This window comes from Athene noctua, chromosome 1 (assembly GCF_965140245.1).
Source record: "Athene noctua chromosome 1, bAthNoc1.hap1.1, whole genome shotgun sequence".
In the NCBI taxonomy this organism is placed as follows: domain Eukaryota; kingdom Metazoa; phylum Chordata; class Aves; order Strigiformes; family Strigidae; genus Athene; species Athene noctua.
In genome coordinates this window covers 205,053,507-205,076,067 of record NC_134037.1, presented here as the reverse complement: position 1 = coordinate 205,076,067, position 22,561 = coordinate 205,053,507, and the positions used below count along the sequence as shown (strand labels likewise).

Sequence of the window (22,561 nt, the reverse complement as noted above, 5' to 3'; positions counted from 1 at the left end):
CACATTAGGGATGAAGTTCCCTCTCTTCCTACCTGAATACATAACATATCCAGTATGTTGATTTCACTGCTATCCCAGTATATGCATCATTTTGGATGTGATGCTTAAAAAATATCCCTCAATAATAGCTGCTTTCATGAAGAAAAACAGTAAAGTAACTCTTGGAAGTACTATTAGAATGGGAAAAAATTAACATTACTGAAAAATAAAGCTTTATTCATGTAACTGCACTGTATATTGAAAGAGCAATTTCTAAATTATGAAAGTCAGTATTTTGTATATTTTTTCTCAGCAACTTTAAGGTTGAATTTTGATCATCATGGTAAATCACTAAGTATTATATGGCCACATACTTCAATCCATGCCCCAAAATAACTTCTCACTAGAAACTTCTATGACCCATTGACTGGTTAGAAAAATTACCATTTTTATTTTAGAAATACTGCCTAGGTAAGTTCACTAAGTAATTTAAATGCCTTTGATTTTCTAATACTCTAATGCAAAAATGGTGCAAAAAGCCCCACTGAGTAATATGAGTCATTACTTTCCTGTAATAAACACTCCAACAAAACCAGGCACAAGTAACCATAGAAACAAGTGCGTATATTCTAGTGCCACGGTCTGTAACCTTCCCTGGCCTACAGGCAGTAACACCCAACTAGCAGCATGCTGCAGGCAACTTCATATTTGTTATTCTCATGATAATCAGTTTTAATTTTTTTAATTTCCTGTGACTGGAAACAACATCAGAGCATTTCACTAGCAACATGATCCCAATAGGCTGGGAACAGATGTCCTTGCAATGGACATACACACTTAGCAAAACAACAACAGAAAAACAGAGGAAAAAGGTGAGACAGAACAATCAACTTTCATAGATTGTCTTATTCAAATAACAGATATCATTATTGTTTGTTATGAAATAACATTTAAAACTATCAATCACAGCTGCCAACACCAAAATACCCCAGTATTTTTTAAGTTAATTTTTAAGACAATTTGAGGTAATATACTTTTGCCAACACAAAATAGCATGGCACCTGCACTACATATCTAGGTTTTCAATAGCATTATACATACCATTGTAATTTTTTAATGTAGACATGCAAAATAATCTGTCATAAGGACAAACGAGTTTCAATTTATAATCTTAAAAAGTAGAGTCAAAGGGGAACCTCAAATCTTAAGTCAACTGGGTCTTTTTTCCTGTTTGCTCTGTGAGCTTTTTACTACCACAGGTAAATAGCTTTCTCTTTTTATTTGTTTCCCTCCACATAATTACACCCTGTGTAGTCAAAGCATCTTGGCATTTTCTCATCCTTGCCACTGATACCGCTGGTTATGCTCATGCCCTCAAGGTCAAGCTTCTTGCTCCTTTTTGTGACTTGCACACCCCAAGACTGAGCTTTCACCAGCAGGGATCGTGAGCACATCAGAGCATGAGGACACAGGATGATAGGAGCCACACATTCTGTTCTACTACCTGACCTTTGAAAACAACACAAGTTCCTGATCCTCAACTCATTTATATGCCATGGGGTATCTAAAGTCACTGAGCACAGTAATTTCAGAATCTCCATCTTCTGTTTTCAGGCTGTAATGCAGTAGAAACTCCCTTGACAAAACTACTAAAAGCCGGTGAGTCAGCTCACAGTGTTTCATTGCAATTCAATTAATATTTCCATCATTTATCAGAAGGATTACACTCATTTTGTAATTTCTCCATTCTTGTTAGATGAAGGTGGAACGTTTAATATTAAAAGTAGAGAAAAGAAGGCAAACCAGATACTTCTAATAAGGTACAGTAAACAACAGTTCTGTAATCCACAACTCAAGACAAACTTCTGAACTGGGATGATTATGGAAGAAACTCATTTAAGTATAAATGAGTTAATGTCATAAGCATTAAAGAAGAAGCTGGCATTCAGTTGTCTATACTTGCCACAGCACCCACCTGTCCACTGACCACAAAGCCGTAATAAGGAGTTAGAGTAATCGCTGACTGTGAGATACCTAAAGGCTAGGTGCCACACTAGGTACCTTAAACTTCCCTTTCAGTCAATGGAGAAAAACAGGTCAGATAAATTACCTTTTGGAAGAGCCTACTTTAGACAGAAATGACTATTTAGAGACAACTGTCTCAAATTAGTGTTGACGAATCACACTAAAAGTGTTTCTATTTTAGGCCCAAAAATCTTTTTCATATAACTAAAGACAAAAACAGTGTCAGAATATGCAAACGGACATCAGCTGCCACTGGAAATAGCTGCAGACCCCAGTTTAGATCATGGCAACCTGAGTATTTCATTACAGCACAAAAACCCTGTCCTCCACCTCACACTGCTTGCACTCCAGGTGGAAAGTTCCTTGTATTTGGCAGAGAACTGAATGTACAGAGTTAAGCCCACATGGCTCATGTAAGGCTCCAGCCTGCTCCATCTTCGATTCTCTCCTCTTGAGCAGACAGACAGCAATCACAGCAACCAAAGCACCTACCAGAAAAACGAGAAAGAAAATGTCCTCTCTGCACAGGGCTAATGCTGCCTGTGAACACCCAACATGCTGAAAGCCACTGATTTCAGTTAAATAAGTCATCTGGCCTTTAGTACCAGACAGAAGCAAAGGAAACGGCTCTCATCCATCTGTGACTGCACTGGTAGAAGATTAAGCTTTGTTTCAGTTCCTGCATGAATTCACCAGGAGAGTGCTGAAAGTTAATGGTGCCACCATTCACTTCAGCCCCTTCCAGAAGTACTGAAGTCAGTGAATAGCACTCAGTGCTACTGAAATACTCTGACAAATCCACTCACAACTACTTCAGTTAGTACAAAAGTTTTGCTGTGAATGTAGTTGATTTAACAATGGGGGAAATGTCAAGGACCATTACTTCTGACTTTGTATAATCTCCTTTGTTAGCTGACATGTGTCACAACTGCACAGTGAAAAGAAAGACATTTCTATTGAATTCAGTTCACTACTTGTGCTATATAAAAAAAATTCTGATTTTCAGCATGATGATACTAAAATAAGTGTCAGCTAGGCTTTTTTAACAGACAGGAAACAGAACTTTCACACTTTTTATTTTGCAGTACTACTCTTCTAACAGAGGAACAGCATAAACCATGCCTCCTTTTCACAACATCATTTCAATGTAGGTTTTCTAATACCATTATGACTGTGATTAGAAGCCACAATGAGGATGTAGTGTAATGAAGATAATTTCATATACCCTGACAAGTGTCCACGGAAACAATATCCATTCATCTCTCATGCCCTAAAGGCTGGATTTTCACCTGAGACATCTGTTACTTGGTTCCTTTTTGTTGTGTGGATAAGAATTCTTTCATATAATGGACACAGTTTCCTGAAAGTTTCTCAGATTTTGGCACATTTTCTTCTTTGTTTATTTTATTATATATAATGCCACCAGTGCAATTGTGTCTAATACAAGCAATTTACCTGGAATATTTCTCTACCTCCTTACTCCACCTCCTAGTATCAAGGCTGAAAGTAAAAACTTCTAATAAAGGTAAGATACCTTTAAAGTAAGGTATCCTTACCTTGCTTATACCCATGTGAGATGACCTTCAGCAGACACCTTATTATAAAGTAGAATGTAATTTGTGCATCACACTGATTAAAATAAATACAAGGTACTTCCATCACAGGTTAGGGTCCCTGCTTTCTTTCAGAAGTCTGATGCTCATCTAATACTACATCTGTTTTAGGCTTGAGAGTTATCTTTCATTTCTCTAATTCCACCTCACCTTCTTTTCTCAATGAGGAAATAATTTTGGAAACTCCTTGATTCAATGAACAGACCTATGTCAAGCACGTACAGTCATGTTCTTAAGTGACATATGAGTGGGAAAGTAAATGTGAGCTTTGATTATGAGGGACTGCAAGTCTTGTCAGTGAGGTTAAAAAGCTGACTTATAAACGATTTCAACAGACACAAACATCAGTTAATTCACCGTGTTCTCAGAATTCTGCCAATCAATCAGTAAGTTATGCAGTAGACATAAACTGCAAGTAATTGGGAAACCAGTTTCAGTCTTATTCAAGATACAATGGAGATTGATCTGCTTTCATTTAAACAGACAATACTTCCTTGAGGCGGCTGATTACAGCAGAGCTCTTTCTGACCAAGGAGCCTGAGACATGAAAGAAATCAGAACCAGAGAGTCACTGAACTCTATTTACATTCTGAGAAATAAGGAGCATGCAAACAAATCTAGGATCAGTTGAAGAAAGTGGACTTCTGAAGTTAAGAGATCATGAAAATATCAATGTCAAATTGAATTCAGTAACTTTTACCATTGCACTAAATTTATTACATTTTATACATCAGTACAAGGTGTTGTACTGTGGTGGCCAAAATTGTATTTATTTCTTAGAAGGCCATAATTTCACTCATAATACTTGCACACAATGTTAAACTTTTAGATTCTTTACACAATTATAAATCACCAGCAGCAGGCAGTAAAATAAAGGTAATTTCCAGCAAAATGCAGAAGTTCCAGTTTTACGATCCCAGTGAATCAGAGGTTACTCACCTATAGTAATAGAATACCCATAGACTTTTGCCTATGTCTGCAAATCTTCATACTCCAGGTATTCTGACAATCACCTTATTACGGTTCCTGATAAACTCCCAAGTAACACAGGGTATTTCTGACCTAATAAAATATTACTTAGAGCATAAAAAATTGGTTGCCAAGAAACTGTGAGAGTCTAGTTGATAACAAACCCCATCACTGTTCACTGTACCAACATAAAAGAGATCCCTGACTTCTACTAAATCACTGATACTATGTTGTGCTACTCAGCCACCCTGGTACCACTGGAGCTTTGTGTTTCAGGATATTATGATTGAGCCTGTAACTCCTGAGCAGACACACCTAAGTACAGCTGGGGAAAACATTACACCATGAAGATGGTCTAAGTTAATACATTTCCATCTTACATGGGAGAAAAAAATAAAATTAAATTAAGTAATCTCTTGAAACACCCCTGAATTACTCACTGAACTGAATGAATGATGAGATTGGACATCACGTTAGGACTGGGAGATTTAAGTTCACAAAGTGATGGCTACTGTTCATACTCTATTGACAAAAATAATTAAAAATGAAGTTTGATTTCATTCAGTTAAAATATTCCTATTCCTAAAATCCACACTATTCTGCTGTCATTAAATCTCATGTAAAATTTGTGTCAACATGCAGCCTTTCCCAACATACCATGTTTTGATGTTCTAACAAGTCAAAGTCAAGAGGTCTCTTCAATCACCCCTGAAGTAGAGCTGTACTTTGCATTTAATATTTCTAGGTCTGAGACAAATAACATGTACGTAGTAACATTAAAAGAACCTCATTTACCCTTTTATTAAAATGGCCTTTTTTATTTTACACACTCCACAGCTTTCTTAATGTGTAAAAAGTCTCTGATATTTACCATTAACATTTTAAGTTTTTTTCAATGACTTTTAAAGAGATCAGAATTTTTAATTTCTAAAACATTAGGTCTTTTTAAGATGTGTCTGTAACACAATTTAGTAGACATCTGCTAACATGCTTCATAAGCTATTCTTACAAAAATATTGATGTGTCTATGTCACATCATCCATTAATTCATGTGCTACTCAGAAAACAGAATTCGCAATGCTTTGAAATCATAAAAATGTGTGATCTACATAGAAACATCGCAGAAAAACTATCTATGAAAATTTGCACATCTACAAATGCAATACTTTTAAAAATAGTATTAAAAATATTGTTGTGCTTATTACAGCATGACTGAAATTAATATTCAAAATTATTTGCTTATAAAAACCTAATTGGTTTAACGTAATTCAAAACAATAACCCATGACAGTTCCTCTTATAACTACCTGAATAACCTGCTTGATGAAGTAATTAACACCTAGCTTTTAATGTCATTGAACTCTTCAGTTGGAAGCCAGATAGTATTCATGAAAGTCATTCTCTAGTCAGTGATATTATATATTTACTGACTTAATCTATTTGATAAAGAATTAATACTGTGTACACAGTATTTTCCTGAGCTCTGTCATTTCACAGTGAGCTCTATCACAGGACATCATTCCTCAGTTTAGAACACAATTTAGAATAAAAGCATAAAAAAATGTCATAAAAAGCAAACTGACTTGGTCTAATTCTCTGTCTCATATAAAATTTCACAAAGCATTACAAGTTGTCTTACTGTTTGAACGCACATTTAATACAATGCGGCCAGCCAACATTGTATTGAATATAATCCGTTACACTGCACATTTATACCCATTTCAATTCTTCCAGAAGAGTCAATCTATCATAACACCTATCAGAAGCAAACAGCGTATGATAGCAATAATAATGAATATCAGTATATTGTTTTGAAAACAAAAGGATCTCAGACCCTGTAGTAGATATATCCTTTTCTGTCACCTTCTAGTTTCTTTACTATTTGTATTTTGTGCTCCTTGTCTAAACACATCAGTGGCTATTTTCTTTGTAGGTGGTGGATATCTACGTGAGCAGTGTGCTTGTAATTCAGAGTCCTCTGTATTGTCTGCAAATGGAACAAGCAACAACCAAAACTCACAAGGCATAGGCAGCCCAAATTTTGAATAGATTTTACTAGCACAGCAACAATTATTCAGAAGGAAACATGAGTAATAAAAGGCACAATGTTACAGCAACAGTTCAGTTTAACTTTCTTTCTGGGGTGACAAAACACTTGGATGTATTGCTTTATTTGTCACTTAGTTTAAACAGGGAAAAGGGAAACTTTTTACAGACAAAAGGCTAGGATTTTCAAAAACTACTTTCCTTTTCTAAAAAATCCCTGGGAACCAAAAGAAGTCAATTTCTCATCCTCAGAAAGTGTTAATTAGACATGACTTAACATTTTCAAAATCTTCTTAGCTCAGCTATACTTACATGGTTATTAATTGGAACTTCAGTGGATGGGGCCTACCTTCTCCATAAATTAGGTTTCTCTCTGGACTAAAATTTTGCATCAATCATGGCTCAAAAGTAAATTAGCATTTCAATTCCTTTACCGAAATACTGATTTATGGTAAAGTTCAGTAGAACCATATGGCAATACATTAATTGATCCTACATTCACTAAAAGTCTTGAATGTGCTTAAATTAGGACAGCAGTTCATAAACAGATTTCCTTATATGAAGATGTTTCATATAAAAACATCTTTAATAAATGCCAAAAGGTTTCTAAACAGTGCCTTATTTTACTTTGACTGTCACTGTCTTTATAAGTCCATGGATCATTATGTTCTTGGCAGCATTGTAATATTTAACCAATATTTTTCCTAGAGTCAATAATCCAAAGAATAAGACAAATAGTTCACTAAAAAAGGATTATTTATTGATTAGCATTCAAAAAACAATTTGATAACATATTCAAAAAGCTCTGATTTAACAGCTGAAGAAAAGGCCAGTCCAGTTCTAACAGTTTTATGAAAGTTGCTATAAATGACACAAGCCCATATCCTTTTACTAAAGTTCTCTTATTCACATGAATACTGTGTAGCCACCAGGTGCAGTGAAGCCATCCTTCTCCTTTATTCAGTAACTGTGACACCACATCCACAAGCCTAATTTTGCACTGAGTGCACTTCTGGGCTCGCCAGTATAAGAACGCAGACATAATGGAGTGAGCAGAGGGCCACCAGAAAGGTCAGACACCTGGAGCACATGATGTCACATGACATAGCAGGAGAGGGTGAGAGACATGGGTCTGTTCAGCCTTCAGCAGACAAGGCAAAGGGGAGACCTTGTTGCTGTCTCTAACTACCTAATCAGAGGATACAGAGAAGACGGAGTCAAACTCTTCTTGGAATTGCACAGTGGTAAGAAAAGCTACAAGGAACGGAAGTTGGAACGTGGAAAATTCTGTATTCCTATTCTAGTCTATTCTATTCTAGTCTATTCTATTCTAGTCTAGTCTAGTCTAGTCTAGAAATTTAAACAACCCAATGAAAGACATTAGAATATGCAGCAAAACATTATTCAAAGCCCCCCTAGGCTTTGAATGTGAGTGAAGTTGGTATTTCCACACACAAAGGTTGAGAAATCAAGCTTTGTACAGAAGTCATACTGCTGACCACCCCTCCCTCTCTATGTATTGGTATCTATGTGTCTATTTCTCTACTGTCTGTTAAGAGTGACTCATTACTCCTACACTGTTCAAATGTGCACACTGCTCACTAATTCCTCATTTATGATCCTGTGTCCTCATCTTCACCTGCTTAATGGACATCTCTGAATAAGAGATACAAGTAGCGGCCAGAAATAGCACTTCACAACAGATTACTCTGGCCTTATGCAACAGATGAAGAGTTTCTCAGAATGATCTTATTTCAGGAATATTCTAAATATTAATATTAATGATACTTTTAACTTTTACTATTAATATTCAGTAAGTATAATGACATAATAGCTTCGTTTGGCAGTGAACAAAAAAATGTTATGTGCGAACTCAGAACAAATTGAAGAGCTAAGTAAAACCTTGAATGTCTCTGGAGACACCAGACCTTTCAGGAGTGAAAGCCAAGTATAACATGCTGACTAGCTACTCTGTGCAATAGTGACATAACTGTATTGTCAATAAGTTCTGCAGATAGATTTTCTATATGTAACCTGAATTTGTATCTTTTTTATAGAAGATTGGAAACAATCAGTAAAATAATGCTACAAAATGATGATTACTGAAAATTCTGTATTTACATTCTCCAGTATCATATCTACTTATATAAATTAGCAACAACAGTGAACATATGATAACAGAAGCATTTGTTTACCAACATGCGTTATATTAAGGAAAAAATTCAGTAAGGCAAGATAACTTTCTCATTTACCTCACAGTAGGACATATGTTCTTACTTAAATAAAGTAACCACACAAAACCACATCCAGCCTTCTGAAATGAAAATCAAAGTTCTAAGTCCATATATGAATCTCTAGACACTTCCAAAATATTCTTGCTGATGTATATGTAGCTTATTTTTCTTTTCATTCTTTATATTAATCCAATGAAACTATCTGTTTCTCAGTAGGAAACCATTATTATGAATGTTGATATTAAATTTTGGGTGGGATCAAATATGCAGTAAAGCTGCATCTTTGTCAGTCACTTTTCAGTTTATACACCACGGTGTTGCCTGCAGTTAAAAACAATCATAACAAAAAGAGCTGAGAAGTTAAAAAACAAAGACCAAATGTCACCAGCATATATTCAGATCACTTTCCTAAGAACATGTAGAATACTGTTGAAACACTTACCTTAACAATCCCACGGATATGCATTTTTGCTATCATCTCTGCAGTGTAAAGAAACATCAACAGAGTATCAAGAGCAAATGTCACATATTGGAGAGGAGGATAATGCTCGAAAGTCTTTGGAGTGTTCATACAAACGGAAATAACACTGATGATGGCACAGATTCGTAGTAAAGAGTGTACCCACTGGAAAAAAAAACAAAAAACAAAAAACAAAAACCAAAACCAAGACATTGAAAGATTGCTTTGATGTTCAACAAAAGCTCAATTATTTAGCCTCCATAACTTTGTACCAGCACTTTCTGTAAACGCACATTTGCATTCTTCTTTTACATCATGATCCACATATTAAAGATCTTCACCCAAAAATAAGTACTCCTGACTTACAGTTTTATATATATACACATATTAGTTAATTAGGGAGGTTGTATATTTCAGAAACCAAGAATTAGGAGCCAGAAAACTGAGAATCAGGACTCTAGCATTTCTTCTTTGTGATTTTTGTAATCCAATCTCCTTTCAAACGACAACTTGCCACATGTATGTGCAGATAATAAGTGGAATTAGTCGATGTTATAAAGTGGGTGAATATATTAAAAGAAAATATCTGTGGAAAATTTTAGTTCCATATTTAGATGAACTGATTTTTATATCAGTTTACAATTCCAAAAATTGAGAGGCACAGGGATTAAAAGCATCCTTCCATTTATGAAAAGAATAAATATAAAAGAGACTGTGTCACAGAAAGATGCTTCTAAACATCAAGATTCACTTTTGTGCCAACCAAGTTTTGTTGCTATAAGAGAACAGTTCATTTCTATGACAACGTAGGTCTCAGTCTCACCACAATCATTATTAATAAGAATGATATTCAATGCCAGTCACAGTGGGAGGTCTAATGAAAAAGCAGAATGTATCAATACGGGGTTTAAGGTTGGATTTTTTTTCTTTTAAATCAAAACACCATTGAAACATCTTGAAGCCAGATAAGTGTAATAAATCAAAGATGGTAAAGTCATGTCTATGAAAACAAGAATTAAAAAAAAGATACTTCAGCAAGAAAAAAATTCTCCAAACAAAAACCACCTAACTAAAGTGTATTTATAACAACTTTTCATCTGGGGAAAAATTCTACACTCATTTACACCACCTCAGGCCTTTTGACATCAAGAAGAATTAAGAACACTCACCTAATTTAGTACTGACTGTACACGCACCTAAATGATATTTGACCTTAATTGAATAGCTCTATCATTTTCATATTCTGAGCTCAAATTAATAATTTGGAGGTGGAAGGAAGCTGATGAATGATCTCCTATGTCTGTTTAACACCTACTGTTTCAAACCTTGTTTCAACTGAAAAAATTAATATAAATATTAAAGTGTGGCTGATATAAAGACTATTTGCCATAGTAAAATGTTGGCATTATACATGCTAAGCAATATACAACTAGTCTATCAGCATGACAAGAAAAAAATTATTCGACCGAAAAAACAGGTACTGTGTGTTGAGAAGCACAGGTAAATAACCCAGCATGTATTTCTGCAATGGCATTTTGACCTTATTACAGCAGTCAATACAAGTATACCTAAGATTCTTTAGCATGAATTAATATATGGGTGCTGTCTTGTAAATTATTTAGGTGTTAAAACTCAGCAGCAAAGCAGAAGGGATCCAGCATCTATACTGCAAATGAGATTTCCATTAAATTGTTGGGATTCTAGAGGGCTTTCTGCGAGAGAATGGACATGTGAGCAATCCTGCATGAGAACAAGACTGATAAGAGCCTCAGCTGAGCAAGAATGCGATAAGGATGTGACCCTGAATGAGGGGGGGAGAAACTCGACGAGACAAACCACCCCCGGAAGGGGTTGGGACGGAAGAGGAAGTTCCACAAGGCAGGAAGCCTGGCAAGGCTGATGTGGCACTTTTTATCCAATCATAAGAAGGTTTAAAGCACAGGCTAAGTTAACTGTCCAGTCTTGAGGACTTGTACTGCATGTTGCTCACGTGTGCGGGAGAACATTATAAAAGGGCTTTCTTAGTTGTAATAAACGGGCATTGCTTGATCACATTGGTCATGTGCGTGCTCAGCTCTCCTGCATTAAATGAATGTAATGCCAATGTGTATTATTTCAGAATGTTTGACTTTCTGCTTTTACAAAGTAAAAATTTATACACTACTTTAAGAGAAATGCAAAAATGCCTTCTCTGCAAAGACATGAATCATTCAAAATACAGGCATCCCATACGCACACTGACTGCTGAATAAATAATTTAATCATAATAACTGTACTTACATGGTAAAGGCATTTTCTTAATACTGCATGTTCTATTAATAACTCCACTCCCAATGAAGCTTTCCCCAGTTTTAAGTTGTCAGACACTCTTACAGCTATCTACATTTCTTAGGGCAATTTGTAAACTAGAAGATACCAGACAAACATGAGCCGTATTTCAAAATAACCAGCCAAAATAAACTTTTATATTCATAAGTGATGTAAAAGGAGAGATTTGAAAACCAAAAGTGCCCACTGCTGGCTACCACCTTAGCAATGAAATGCTCCTTTTAACATCCTTTTCAAAAGTTCATTCTACAAACTTAACTTCTAATTTCAATAAATATGTTAGGAACCAGAGAAATTGAAAGGATGGCTGTTTAAAAAAACAATCAGTAGATGAACTGTTTGGCAAACACTGCTTGATGATCTCCATCAATTTGCAACAACCAAAAGAGACCTTTTTATGTAGTTTTGGACTTTTTGCAAAAAAAATGAACTAGTGGATTAGCAACTACAGCTCAATACTTGTTTCTGACATCTATTTCAGAATCTTTTGTGGAAGTTATATTTCAGTAATACAGGTTACATTTAACTTAAAATTAGTAACAATGGAAAGAGATACCTACTGGTTTGTTAATCCACAGAATATCTGCATTGTCTGACAAAGATTCATCCGGACCAAAATCTGTAACTGGCTGGGCTTCCACCCTTGAGCTTTGTTTCCTTTTTAGCATCCTGAAGTTAACTGTTGTTATCTATAATCATGAAACCTCCTTGAACAGAAAAAAATAGAAGACATTAATTGACTAAAACCCCGTTATAATGCATTTTGAACAGTTTTACAAATAACCTAAAGCACTTTGTTTTCACACAGACTGCTTTTGTCCCCACTGATTAATAGGATCCTCATTTTATTAAAATGCTTTGCCTATATAAATCACTGACATGACTCTCGTTAGTTTACAAAAATTACAATGGTATGCAACGCAAACAATTACCAGAAACTTAGCAACATGGGCAGAAAATTTGTACTGATATGCAAAGAATGCTATTGCTGTGAACTTAAACCCAGAGTAATCACTGGACGGATTTGACCTGGAGCCATTTAATTTAATGGTGACATTTCCATTTATTACACTAGGCTAAGATAAAGCCCAACATGCCAAAGGCAAATAGGCGATGTTAAGCAGCCAACAGACATTAAGATTCTTTACTGAAATCTGAAGAGCTTTTTTGCTATATACTACTACTAACATGTATTTTTCTAATACTTTTTTTTAATCTTAGCAATTATCCAATAGCCAGACAGTCAGCTGTCTCTGGGGCTTGTGTGGGCACATGGAAGTACTGGGGAAAATGTGTTGTTTCCACAAGGTTAGGCTAAGTCTGGACATTCCTGCATGGGCGACACTGACAGAGCCTTCTGTATGCTCAGCAATGTGAGCCACAACTAGCGGATGCACCAAGACAGCAGGGAGGTGGGTTAAATCTTATTATTGACTTTCCCACAGACACAGTTCATAGATCCTAGAGTCTAAATAAATCCAAAGAGATGAAGAAGATACACCCTCTCAAGGAGTAACTGCCCAGGAAATACAATTCTGTCACTCATGAAATATAATCCCCTAGGGATTTTTTTTTTTTTTTTTTTTTGAAAAGTGAGGAGGAAGGAGAAAGCAAGATCTTGAGACCTTATTCTGGACCTTTAGTCTGGACTAAGCATGGTTTGTAGGTGACACTACACTTTTGAAAAGTTTGTCAAAACCAGCATAAAATAGAATTATAAAATGGTTTGGTTTGGAAGGAACTTTTAAAGATCACCTAATTTAACCCACCTGCCAGGAGCAGGGACATCTTTCACTAGATCAGGTTGCTCAAAGTCCCATCCAACCTGACTTTGAACACTTCCAATGATGGGGCATCCACAACTTCTCTGGGCAACCTGTTCCAGTGTCTCACCATCCTCATTGTAAAGAATTCCTTCCCTTATGCGCAACCTAAATCTTCCCTCTCGTTCTGGTTCAGGTAGGATAGGGTTAAGTTTCCCCAGCAGAGAGAGAGGGGGAAGGGATCTCCAGCCGGTTTATTCATACCATGCTGGAGTCAGGTCGGAGCACGGGAACTCTTTACTTGGTGGTGGGGAGCACACGGCGGGCTTTCTCTGTATATCTTTTGTCTTGCTTACTGTTATTGCTGTTTATTGTTGTTATCATTGCTATTGTTGTTGTTCAGATTGTTTATCACACTGTTGTATTAAATTTCTTCTTACTTTAACCCGGGGTTTGTGCCTAACTTCCAGCCAGACCGGCTGAGGGTGGGGGAGGGACAACAGCAATGTGGTCTCTGGTCCTGGCAGGGCTTAAATCACCACAGCTCTTTCAGTTTAAAACTGCTGCCCCCTTGTCCTGTCACTACAGGCCCTGCTAATTACAGGCCCAAGTATCACAATGATGACTGTAACATGAATGCAAGAAACACTGTCCTCAATTAGCTGGAGGAAACAGTGGGCTCAGGACTGCTGAAGTTCCCACGTGCTTGGTCTCATCCGGCCTTTTCAACCACAGACTGCTGTTTCATGTCCAGACACTATGCACCTATGCATCCTCGGCTGTCTCTTCTTTCAGCTGTTATGGCAAAGAGAACCTATTCATCTTCTTCCAAGTCCCTTGAAGTCTACTCCTACTCTATTTTCTCTCTTTCAGATTTAAGAGGTCAGCTCCTGTCTCTGTAATTCCTTTGCTACGTTTTCAGAAAAGTGCTTTTCTCGTTTCTCCTACGGTGTCTCTCCATACATGATGAGGTCCATATGTGAATTCCTTGCAGGCTTCTACAAAGGTTTTTCAGTACCTTCTTTCATATCTGCTAGTAAACTAAAACTGCCAATCATGATGACTGTTCCATCGGTACGACCTTATGTTTTCCTGCCTATATGCACCTATCTCTTATCTGCTGTCTAGTATTTAAAAAACAAGTCTGAACCACTGGTCTATCTATATATAGACCATAAAGCAACAAGGTCAAGGTGTTGGACTGCTGGAGGAGGGTGACAGTAATTGATTTTTTAAAATAAACAGAAATTATATAAAGGCACAAAATAAGGGACAACTTCTGACACCTTTATTAGTATTGGATGGTCAGTCACAGCAATCTTAGTACAAGTGAAACTGGTAAGCTGTCACTAAAAATATACAAATATTGTAAATTGAACATTATAAATGAATAGTGTCTCTAATAAATGAAGACTGAAATAATATCCATAAAGGTTGTATGTTCTCTTAATTCTCATGGTCAAACTTCATGCTCCAACTTCTTTCTTGTAACTGAATTCACTACTTCCTCCTCTGGCTATTTTGCCTGCTTTCTCCTATGTATTTCTAAGTCTAACGTATTAACCTATTTTCTCTACTTGGACCAAGGCGTAACCAGAAACGCTTGAAGCCTTCAGAGATGTTGATGTACTTTTTGAGGTCATGAAGCCTTAAAATGGCTACATTTAGCACAGTGATAAAAAGTTTACTGCAATGTCTTGGGAGCTGCATTTCTCAAGATCTTAGGAAAAAACCCAAACCCATACTTCCTAAAATGTTTCTTGCAAATATGTTCCTTTGGAAACTATTACTCAAAACCTAATCAGTGAATTAACGAAATAATAATTTTATGTTTATCATTTCTGGTAATGGCTATGACAGTGGTCCTAGTAAACTCTAAGAAAATATGTACCAGTAAAGAGAGAATCAGTAAGGTAAGTACAATCAATGATTATGAGAAGAGGCCCAGGATATGAAACACTGAAAAGCCAATAAATGACACTCTAAATAACAAGCTATGTCCATTTGGGGAAGAAAGTAGATAATTATCCTTATGCTTTTGTCAGTATTGCTTATGTGTACATCTGCTGTGTAGGAAGATCAGCCATATCCTTCTAATGAAACTCTCATTCACCCTTTTTTACCCAGTGCCTGTTTTAAAAAAATTGATCTGGGCACAGAAAATATTGTGACCTTTAGACAGGATTCCGTTCACTACTTAATGGTTGACTAAAGAGTTCAGAATTCTTAAGAATGTCCTTGAATAAACAAATCACCATGCATATAAATCCAGTGGAAAAGAGGAAATGTTTATGGAATATAAGAACTTTGCTACTTGAAATGAGCAAAAATGTCCACAAAACGATGCAGAATAAAGATGACAAGCCAAGAACCTTCTGTAAATGGTCTTTAGCAAGATTATTCAAAGTATAGCACTCAAGCTTTTATGCAATTTTTTCTTGTTGTTCTCACTATTATTTCTCCAGGGAATACACAAGGCTTCTACATGTGTGTGTTACTGTAGAGCAACACAAAGCCCAATGCAGCCTCAGGACTCTGCCATGTGTGTAAAGAATTTTAACTCTTGGACTACAATCCTTTTGCACCTGTTTCTGCAAGGGGGAACCAGCTGAAAGATGAAGAGGAGGAAGCTGTGCAGGAACTCCTTCCAGCCTGTGACACCAGTGAGCAGCACGCTCTGCTAATGGGGAGGCTGTAGTCCTCCCTAACTCCAACTAGAAATACACCCCTGCAGTTCTCGCATTGATTCCAACACACAGCATTAGGACTTTCTTTGATCAGAACCTGTTATTAACAAGAAAAGCTTAATATGTTCTCTAGGATATATTTCTAGCTCCAGAGTTTTTAAGAAATATTGGGTGCAGGGCAAAAACAGGTTTTGAGACAGTAAAATCCCATGGAGTTTTGGAGCTACATCCACATTTTTAGAAGCAAAGACAAAATGGAAAATTACTCACACACTGAGCCCCTTCAGATCCATTTGGTCAGCCTTTTCTTCTCTCCCTCCCTGAACTTTCGGGAATGTTCAGCAACCACTACACTGTCTGAACCATCACCAACCACTAAATTTGCAGCTTCTGCTAAAATGAAAGTATGGTAGCACAATAGTTGGTGAACTTAAGACCCACGGTGCACTTGGGAAAAAAAAAAGTCTGAAGAATGTCTAATCTCAGTTAGTGATATCCACACAAACCACAAGATGCTCCTGCAGATTAAAGTCTGCACTTCCTATAAAAATCAAGACAAATTTTTAAAAGTAGTTGATCCTACACCACATCAAATGCTGAGAAACCCGTGTCCATTTATAAAGCAAGCTCACTGTATACAGCATAATCTGCTCAAGAAATCTCTGTCATAAAGTCAGAAAAACATGCTTATAAATTCTCTGGTAGACAAAGGTGGCAGTTGAAAAATGACTTCACAGAAAAATAGATAGGAAAATAAAGCAGATAGTCCTACCTACAACTTCTGGAGCGAGTTTAAAAATCAGAAAAATCCTTGGAATCAGCAGTGTCTGGCTTCCAACATACTTCTCATTGCCTACTGACTTTGTCACCTGATATCATGTGAGCTGGCCACCTACAAGCACTCTCTTCAACACCAATTCACTCTTCTTTGAAAATGTCAAGTCCCTTTCCAACTTCTTCCAGAGCTGGGACACACATAGTGGCACCTACACTACCAAGAGAATAATCATCTTCGAAACTTTTACTATCTGTGAAAGCTAAAATGGGTGACAGGAAGAGGACGTGAACACCCATACACGCAGCATGATAACAAAATCCCATTTCCATATTATACATTTTTAAAAAACCCAAACCATAGGCTACCCTAAAGAAGAAATGGCTCTTAACCATAGTATGCATTATATCATTACAGGAAAATTGTTCTCATTCTTTTATCCCAACAGCCTTCTTGCCCTCTTAGCAAATTGTCACTAGTTTCTCTATTGCTTGTTCCCTCCATCCCCATATTCTTACATCCCTGCTTTTGGGTACAGGTACAGGTGAATGGCATTTCAGTATTTGTTTTCATGTAGCAAAATGTCTGAAGAGAGCAAGTCATATACATGGCAGTACAGATATATTAATTTTAAAAGGGTAAAGACACAATTCCAATGGATACAATCACATAGCACATGCCACTATGAATGTTACTAACTCATAAGTAGCTTCAAGGAAAAACTTACTTCAGTATTTGTTCTGTGTGATATTGTTAGTGCATCTGATAAAATGTCCTAAAAGATCTCTTCATTATTTTGAACACAGTATACTGCTAAGAGCTGACCAAACGTCAGTATTTATTAAAACCAAACAGGATTCTTCACGAAGAAGGTATACTGAAGGAAATATCCTAAAAATCAGTTCCATTCATATTTTCAAACCATTTGGATACAGGTAGGAAAGAACAGCTGGTGACATCTTGTACTTACTAACAGGACCCCAGATCAAAAATACCAGACTGGGGTTCATGGATTGAAGAAGGCTTAACAATTGCTTAAGGCTGCCACTGTAAGAACATCTAGTCTGAAAACAGACAGCTGTCCAGACTTTATGTCTTTGCTCCCAACACATCTCCTGTGTCTTGTCTTATTATTGGCTAACAACAGTGCTCACGCAGTATTTATTTCTTAAGTATGAGTTCTTCCTCTCAGACCTAGACAAAATAATTCAGACCTACTCACCACAGAGAATCAAATATCACATTGCATACAAAAGGTGATCTCATGTAAGCCAGATATACGGCCTACCACTACTAACACATAATGTCGTATCACAAGTCCTTTTTAGTATAAGGTTTCTAACATCCAGAAGATACAATTTTGAAGAAACTACACAAGCATATACGGGGTGCTGTGATGCAGCCAGAAAATCAACTCCATAATTTTAAATAGAATTGGTGCACTTTTTAACATTTTTCAATTGAGAAATTGGGTCGAATAAAAGAAAAAAAAAAAAAAAAAAAGAAGATGGTTTTTCAAATGGCACTGTTAGACCACACCATGACACATCTCACTACACCACTTTTACACAAAAAGTAAGAGATCAAGGTACTCAAAAGCTACTTCTGTAGTAAAGAGCAGGTACACTCTCACATTTCACAGTCTCAGCTTCCCAAGTATCCCAAAAGGAGGGACACATGCAAGCATGAAGTGGCTACTTCCCAGTACAAGTAACCAGCTCTTTCAGTGGAAACCAAAGCACAAACGTGTTGAGCACTCTCAATCTCCCTCCAACATGCTGGGTGTTGGCATGACTGGACAACAAGACAGCTTTTCAAGCCCTGCAACTTAAATATACACTTAGACATTACTCTGTCAGAATGGTTGACAAAGTGCTACAATTTAATGATGGCCACCAAATGCCCAGTAATCTGCAGTGTTCATAGCAGGTTACTGAATGTGGGGTATTTCAGGGAGAGGATGGGTTGCCTGAATCCTCTCAGTGAATGACCTGCTGCTGCCTGCCCCTTTGCTTTCACAGAGGGCTACACCACAACTTCCACCTGGAGATGAGTAGACCACAAAAGTAGATCCCAGAACACTGCTCTTGTATTTTTTCCAGCATGTTCCTTACTAAGCGCATTGCTGCAGGTCTTTGTCAGGTAGGGTCTCTTCAGGATTTTCATATAGACTACACTGCAGTAGACTCATCCTAGGGCAGCAAGTGGTGGGTACGTGGCCCATAATCAAAATGAACTTTTGAAGTAATCTAGCTGTTAAACCGTGCTATATAACTGTAAAGGGAATATATTGCCATCAGGCAACCTGTCCTCTCCCTGAAATACCCCACATTCAGTAACCTGCTATGAACAACTGCAGACCAATGTTTCAGGGTTTTAAAGAAAGGGATGAGGGCATCCTTCCCAGAATGATGCAGGGGTGGAAAGGAGCTTCTCTGTAGGCAGATGGCTGGCAGCATGCCTGCTGCTTAAGTGATTATTTTAATGTTGCTGGGATTTTGTTGTACCACTAATTACATGTTAGTGTGCCTAGAACCTTGTATACACATCTTTTCATAATTTAAATACATTAAGAATTTAAATAAACAGTGGTTATATTCTTTTAGCATTGTTACAATTTTTTGCTAAAATAATTATTTATGAAATTTGAATATTCTAGATCATCTTTGCTTCCCAAGTTCTCCCCTGTCCATCATTTAAGGAAACACCAGTGAAATAGCTAACACTTAAGTATTTTAAACATGAAATGCTGAAAACAAAATTAGGACTCTTTCTTTTTATCCTATTATCTTTCCTTTAAAACAAACAAACTGACATGTGATACGCATTATTATTGCTGCAGAGCAGTGCCTAGAAGTTGCAGCTGTAACCCCTGGTATGGTACTACCATCTTCACAAACACAATGATTGAATGTAACAACCCAGGAAGAAAAGGCCAAACCCAAAGGCTTTATTGTGGAAAACTGAGATCATAGTATCATAAGCTCATTCAGGTTGGAAGGACCTCAGGAGGTCTCTAGTCCAGTCTCCTGTTCAAGCAGGGTCAACTCTGGTGTCAGACCAGGTTACTGCAGTTTACTCAGATTACTCCAGTCTAGTCTTCAAAACCTCCAGTGACAAAGACTGTACAACTTCTTTGAGCATCCTGTTCCACTGCTTGATTGTCCTCACAGTAGGGGGGGGGAAAAAAAAAAAAAAAGGAGATGAAAGATGAAAATATCACAGAAAATAAAGAAAGGAAAAAGAAATTACCTAGTAAGAACCAAGACAATTTGCGGCCATAGTCTAGGAGTGGTATCTCCCAAAGCAAGACGTTTATCAGTACTTAACCCATACAGGAAACTTCAAGTGAAATAAAAGAGGCTATGGAAGTAAAGAAAGGGAGAACTGAAAAAGACTGAAAGGAAAATAAAATATGGTTCCACCCATAATGCCCATATTAGGCTGACTTTGCCCTTTACTTCCAAAAAGATTTCATGCTCAAAATTTACAGAACACCCAAGTCATTTTCCAACCATGTAAGTATTCTATTAATAACATAGTAAAAGTAATTTGTGAATGCAACACCTCTCTTTTACTCATAAACACATCAAAAATCTTGTTTACAACTCCCTGAATTCCTAAATACCTTGGGGGGGGTGGGGAGGAAACCAAAATCCCCAGAAGCCAGTAACTTCTATCTCATCAGGAGATACCCATGCCTTAAAAAGTCATTATCTGCGAAAATCCAAGACTGCCCACCTCTTCCAGAGCTTGGTCCTGTGTCCTGTTACTCCCTGCAACACAGCTCGATACTACTCATCTCCTGTGGTGACGGTGTAAAACCTGAAACTTCTGTGACTCAAAACCTGGGTATGAATGAATGCCACATAGGTCTACATAGTGTTCCTGGTACCAGCAATGTCTGGAAGCTGGAAATAAGTCAAATCAGAGTAAGCTGTATTTCCACGAAGTAGAGCTTAAATGGGAATGAACTGTGATGGACCAAATTTCAGATCAAAATAAAACAGATGTCCCAAATAAAAAGACTATGTGTCGATATTTCAAAAGCACAAATAACATGCTGATTCTTATGATTCATTTTAAAACACAGTACCAAGCTCAAGTCGTTAAACAAAAATACCCCCAACTGTTCCTGAAAATCCCCAAGGGTATATACATGAACTTGCAGAGCTGGTGTATTCTGGCAGCCAGAGAGAACTCAAAGAAATGTAATTTTTTTTTCTCCCTGCATTAAAGTTTCATAATTCTTTGTTTTATGCCACAAAACTTAGTTCACTGTTAATATGCAGTATTTCTCTGTTGGTTACTTATAGAGGGCAGGTGGGATGCGGCTGCTGTGGAAGGAGATGAAAAGAGAGAGTGACAATGAAATGAAACAGGAAATTAAGGATGCTTAAGACAAAAACAAAAGACTCAAAATAGCATTTAGTTAGTATTTTCTCACCGTGAATGTTTATTTCCCTTATGAGTGTCTCAGAATGCAACAATGGGTAACCAACCAAATCATAGCTGACTTAAAAGCTGTCTCTGCACATAAAGGCCATCAGAAACCTCCATCCTTCCTAGAAACATGCCGCTGACGTTACCGGGACTGCTAAAATAAAACGATGTCAACGTTAAGCACCCCTCTCCACTCAACGCACAGTGTAAAGGCCCCCGAAAATGCACGTTAAAGAGACTGACTTCAGGCCTAGGTACGTCGCTCTCTCCAACCGCCCCAGCCCCGAAGCCACCGGCCCGGGCGAACCAGGCGAAACCTCCCCTCGGGGAGGCAGCTCCCCACAGAGCAGCCCGTCCCGCCTCGGCCCCATCCACAACCACGCCGTTCCATTAGTGCACCCCCGGCCCGTGACGGACGAAGAGGCCTGTTGGCCCCACGGCCCGGCTCTGCCTCAGTAAGGAAGCGAGGCGCTTTTTGCGCACCACTGAGGGATGCGGGGGGGGCCCGGGGCGGCGGGGCAGGCCTCCAGCCTCCCGCTCCCTGCTGCAGCAGGCCCCGAGGCCGGCCCGCCGCGCTCCCTCCCTCCCGCGGCGGGGGAAGGACGGTTGGGGCGGGCGATGAGGAGGGCGCCGCCGCCCCTGCAGCCCCTGCGGAGCCGGCCAGGCCTCCCGCCGCGCCCGTCCCCTCCCTGGGAGCCGCCAGCGTCCCCGGGAGAGCCCCGCGGTGGCCGGCGATGGAGGGGCCGGGGAGGGAGGCGGGGAGGAGCCGGGGCCCGCCGTGTACCGAGCCAAGCGCCGCGCAGCAAGCCGCGCCCGACGCCTCCGACCTACCGCCAGCATCTCCCTTCATGGCGCGGTCGGGAGGGGCCGCTCCCGGCCCCCGCGGGTGTGTGAGGTGTTACGATGGTGTGCCTGTCTCGTACGCCGTCCTCCCCGCGGTGGATCGGGGCGGCGGGGCCCGCCCGGTGGCGGCGGCGGCAGCCGCCCTCGGTCTCTCGGCAACGGCGGCGGCGGGCGGCCGCGGGGACGGGGCGGGGGTGTGGGGGGGCCGGGCGGGGCGGCCTGCGGGCCGGCGGCGGGGAGGGAGCAGGTGAGGAGGAGACGGGACCGAGCGCACACACGCCAGGTCGAAAAAACACCCCAAGCAACCACCACCCTCGAGTTGCTCCCGGTTGAGAGGGAATACGGCTTAACCGCTCGGGAGGCAGGGGGTGCGGCCGGGACGGTGGTCCCGTCACGC

At 38.8% G+C, this 22,561-nt stretch overlaps 1 protein-coding gene across 1 annotated transcript in view; it reads right to left on the bottom strand.

The window, feature by feature from the left end:
- Positions 1-22,307, bottom strand: part of NALCN (sodium leak channel, non-selective) — a 248,446-nt gene extending 226,139 nt beyond the window's left edge. Inside the window, exons 1-4 of the mRNA XM_074910888.1 lie at positions 22,153-22,307; positions 21,326-21,475; positions 12,214-12,360; positions 9,308-9,490 (exon numbers count right to left, since the gene is read on the bottom strand). Coding sequence (XP_074766989.1) covers positions 9,308-9,490; positions 12,214-12,321 — 291 coding nt within the window. The 5' untranslated portion in view covers positions 12,322-12,360; positions 21,326-21,475; positions 22,153-22,307. The remainder of the gene's footprint in view (positions 1-9,307; positions 9,491-12,213; positions 12,361-21,325; positions 21,476-22,152) is intronic.
- Between the last annotated feature and the right edge of the window lie 254 nt (positions 22,308-22,561).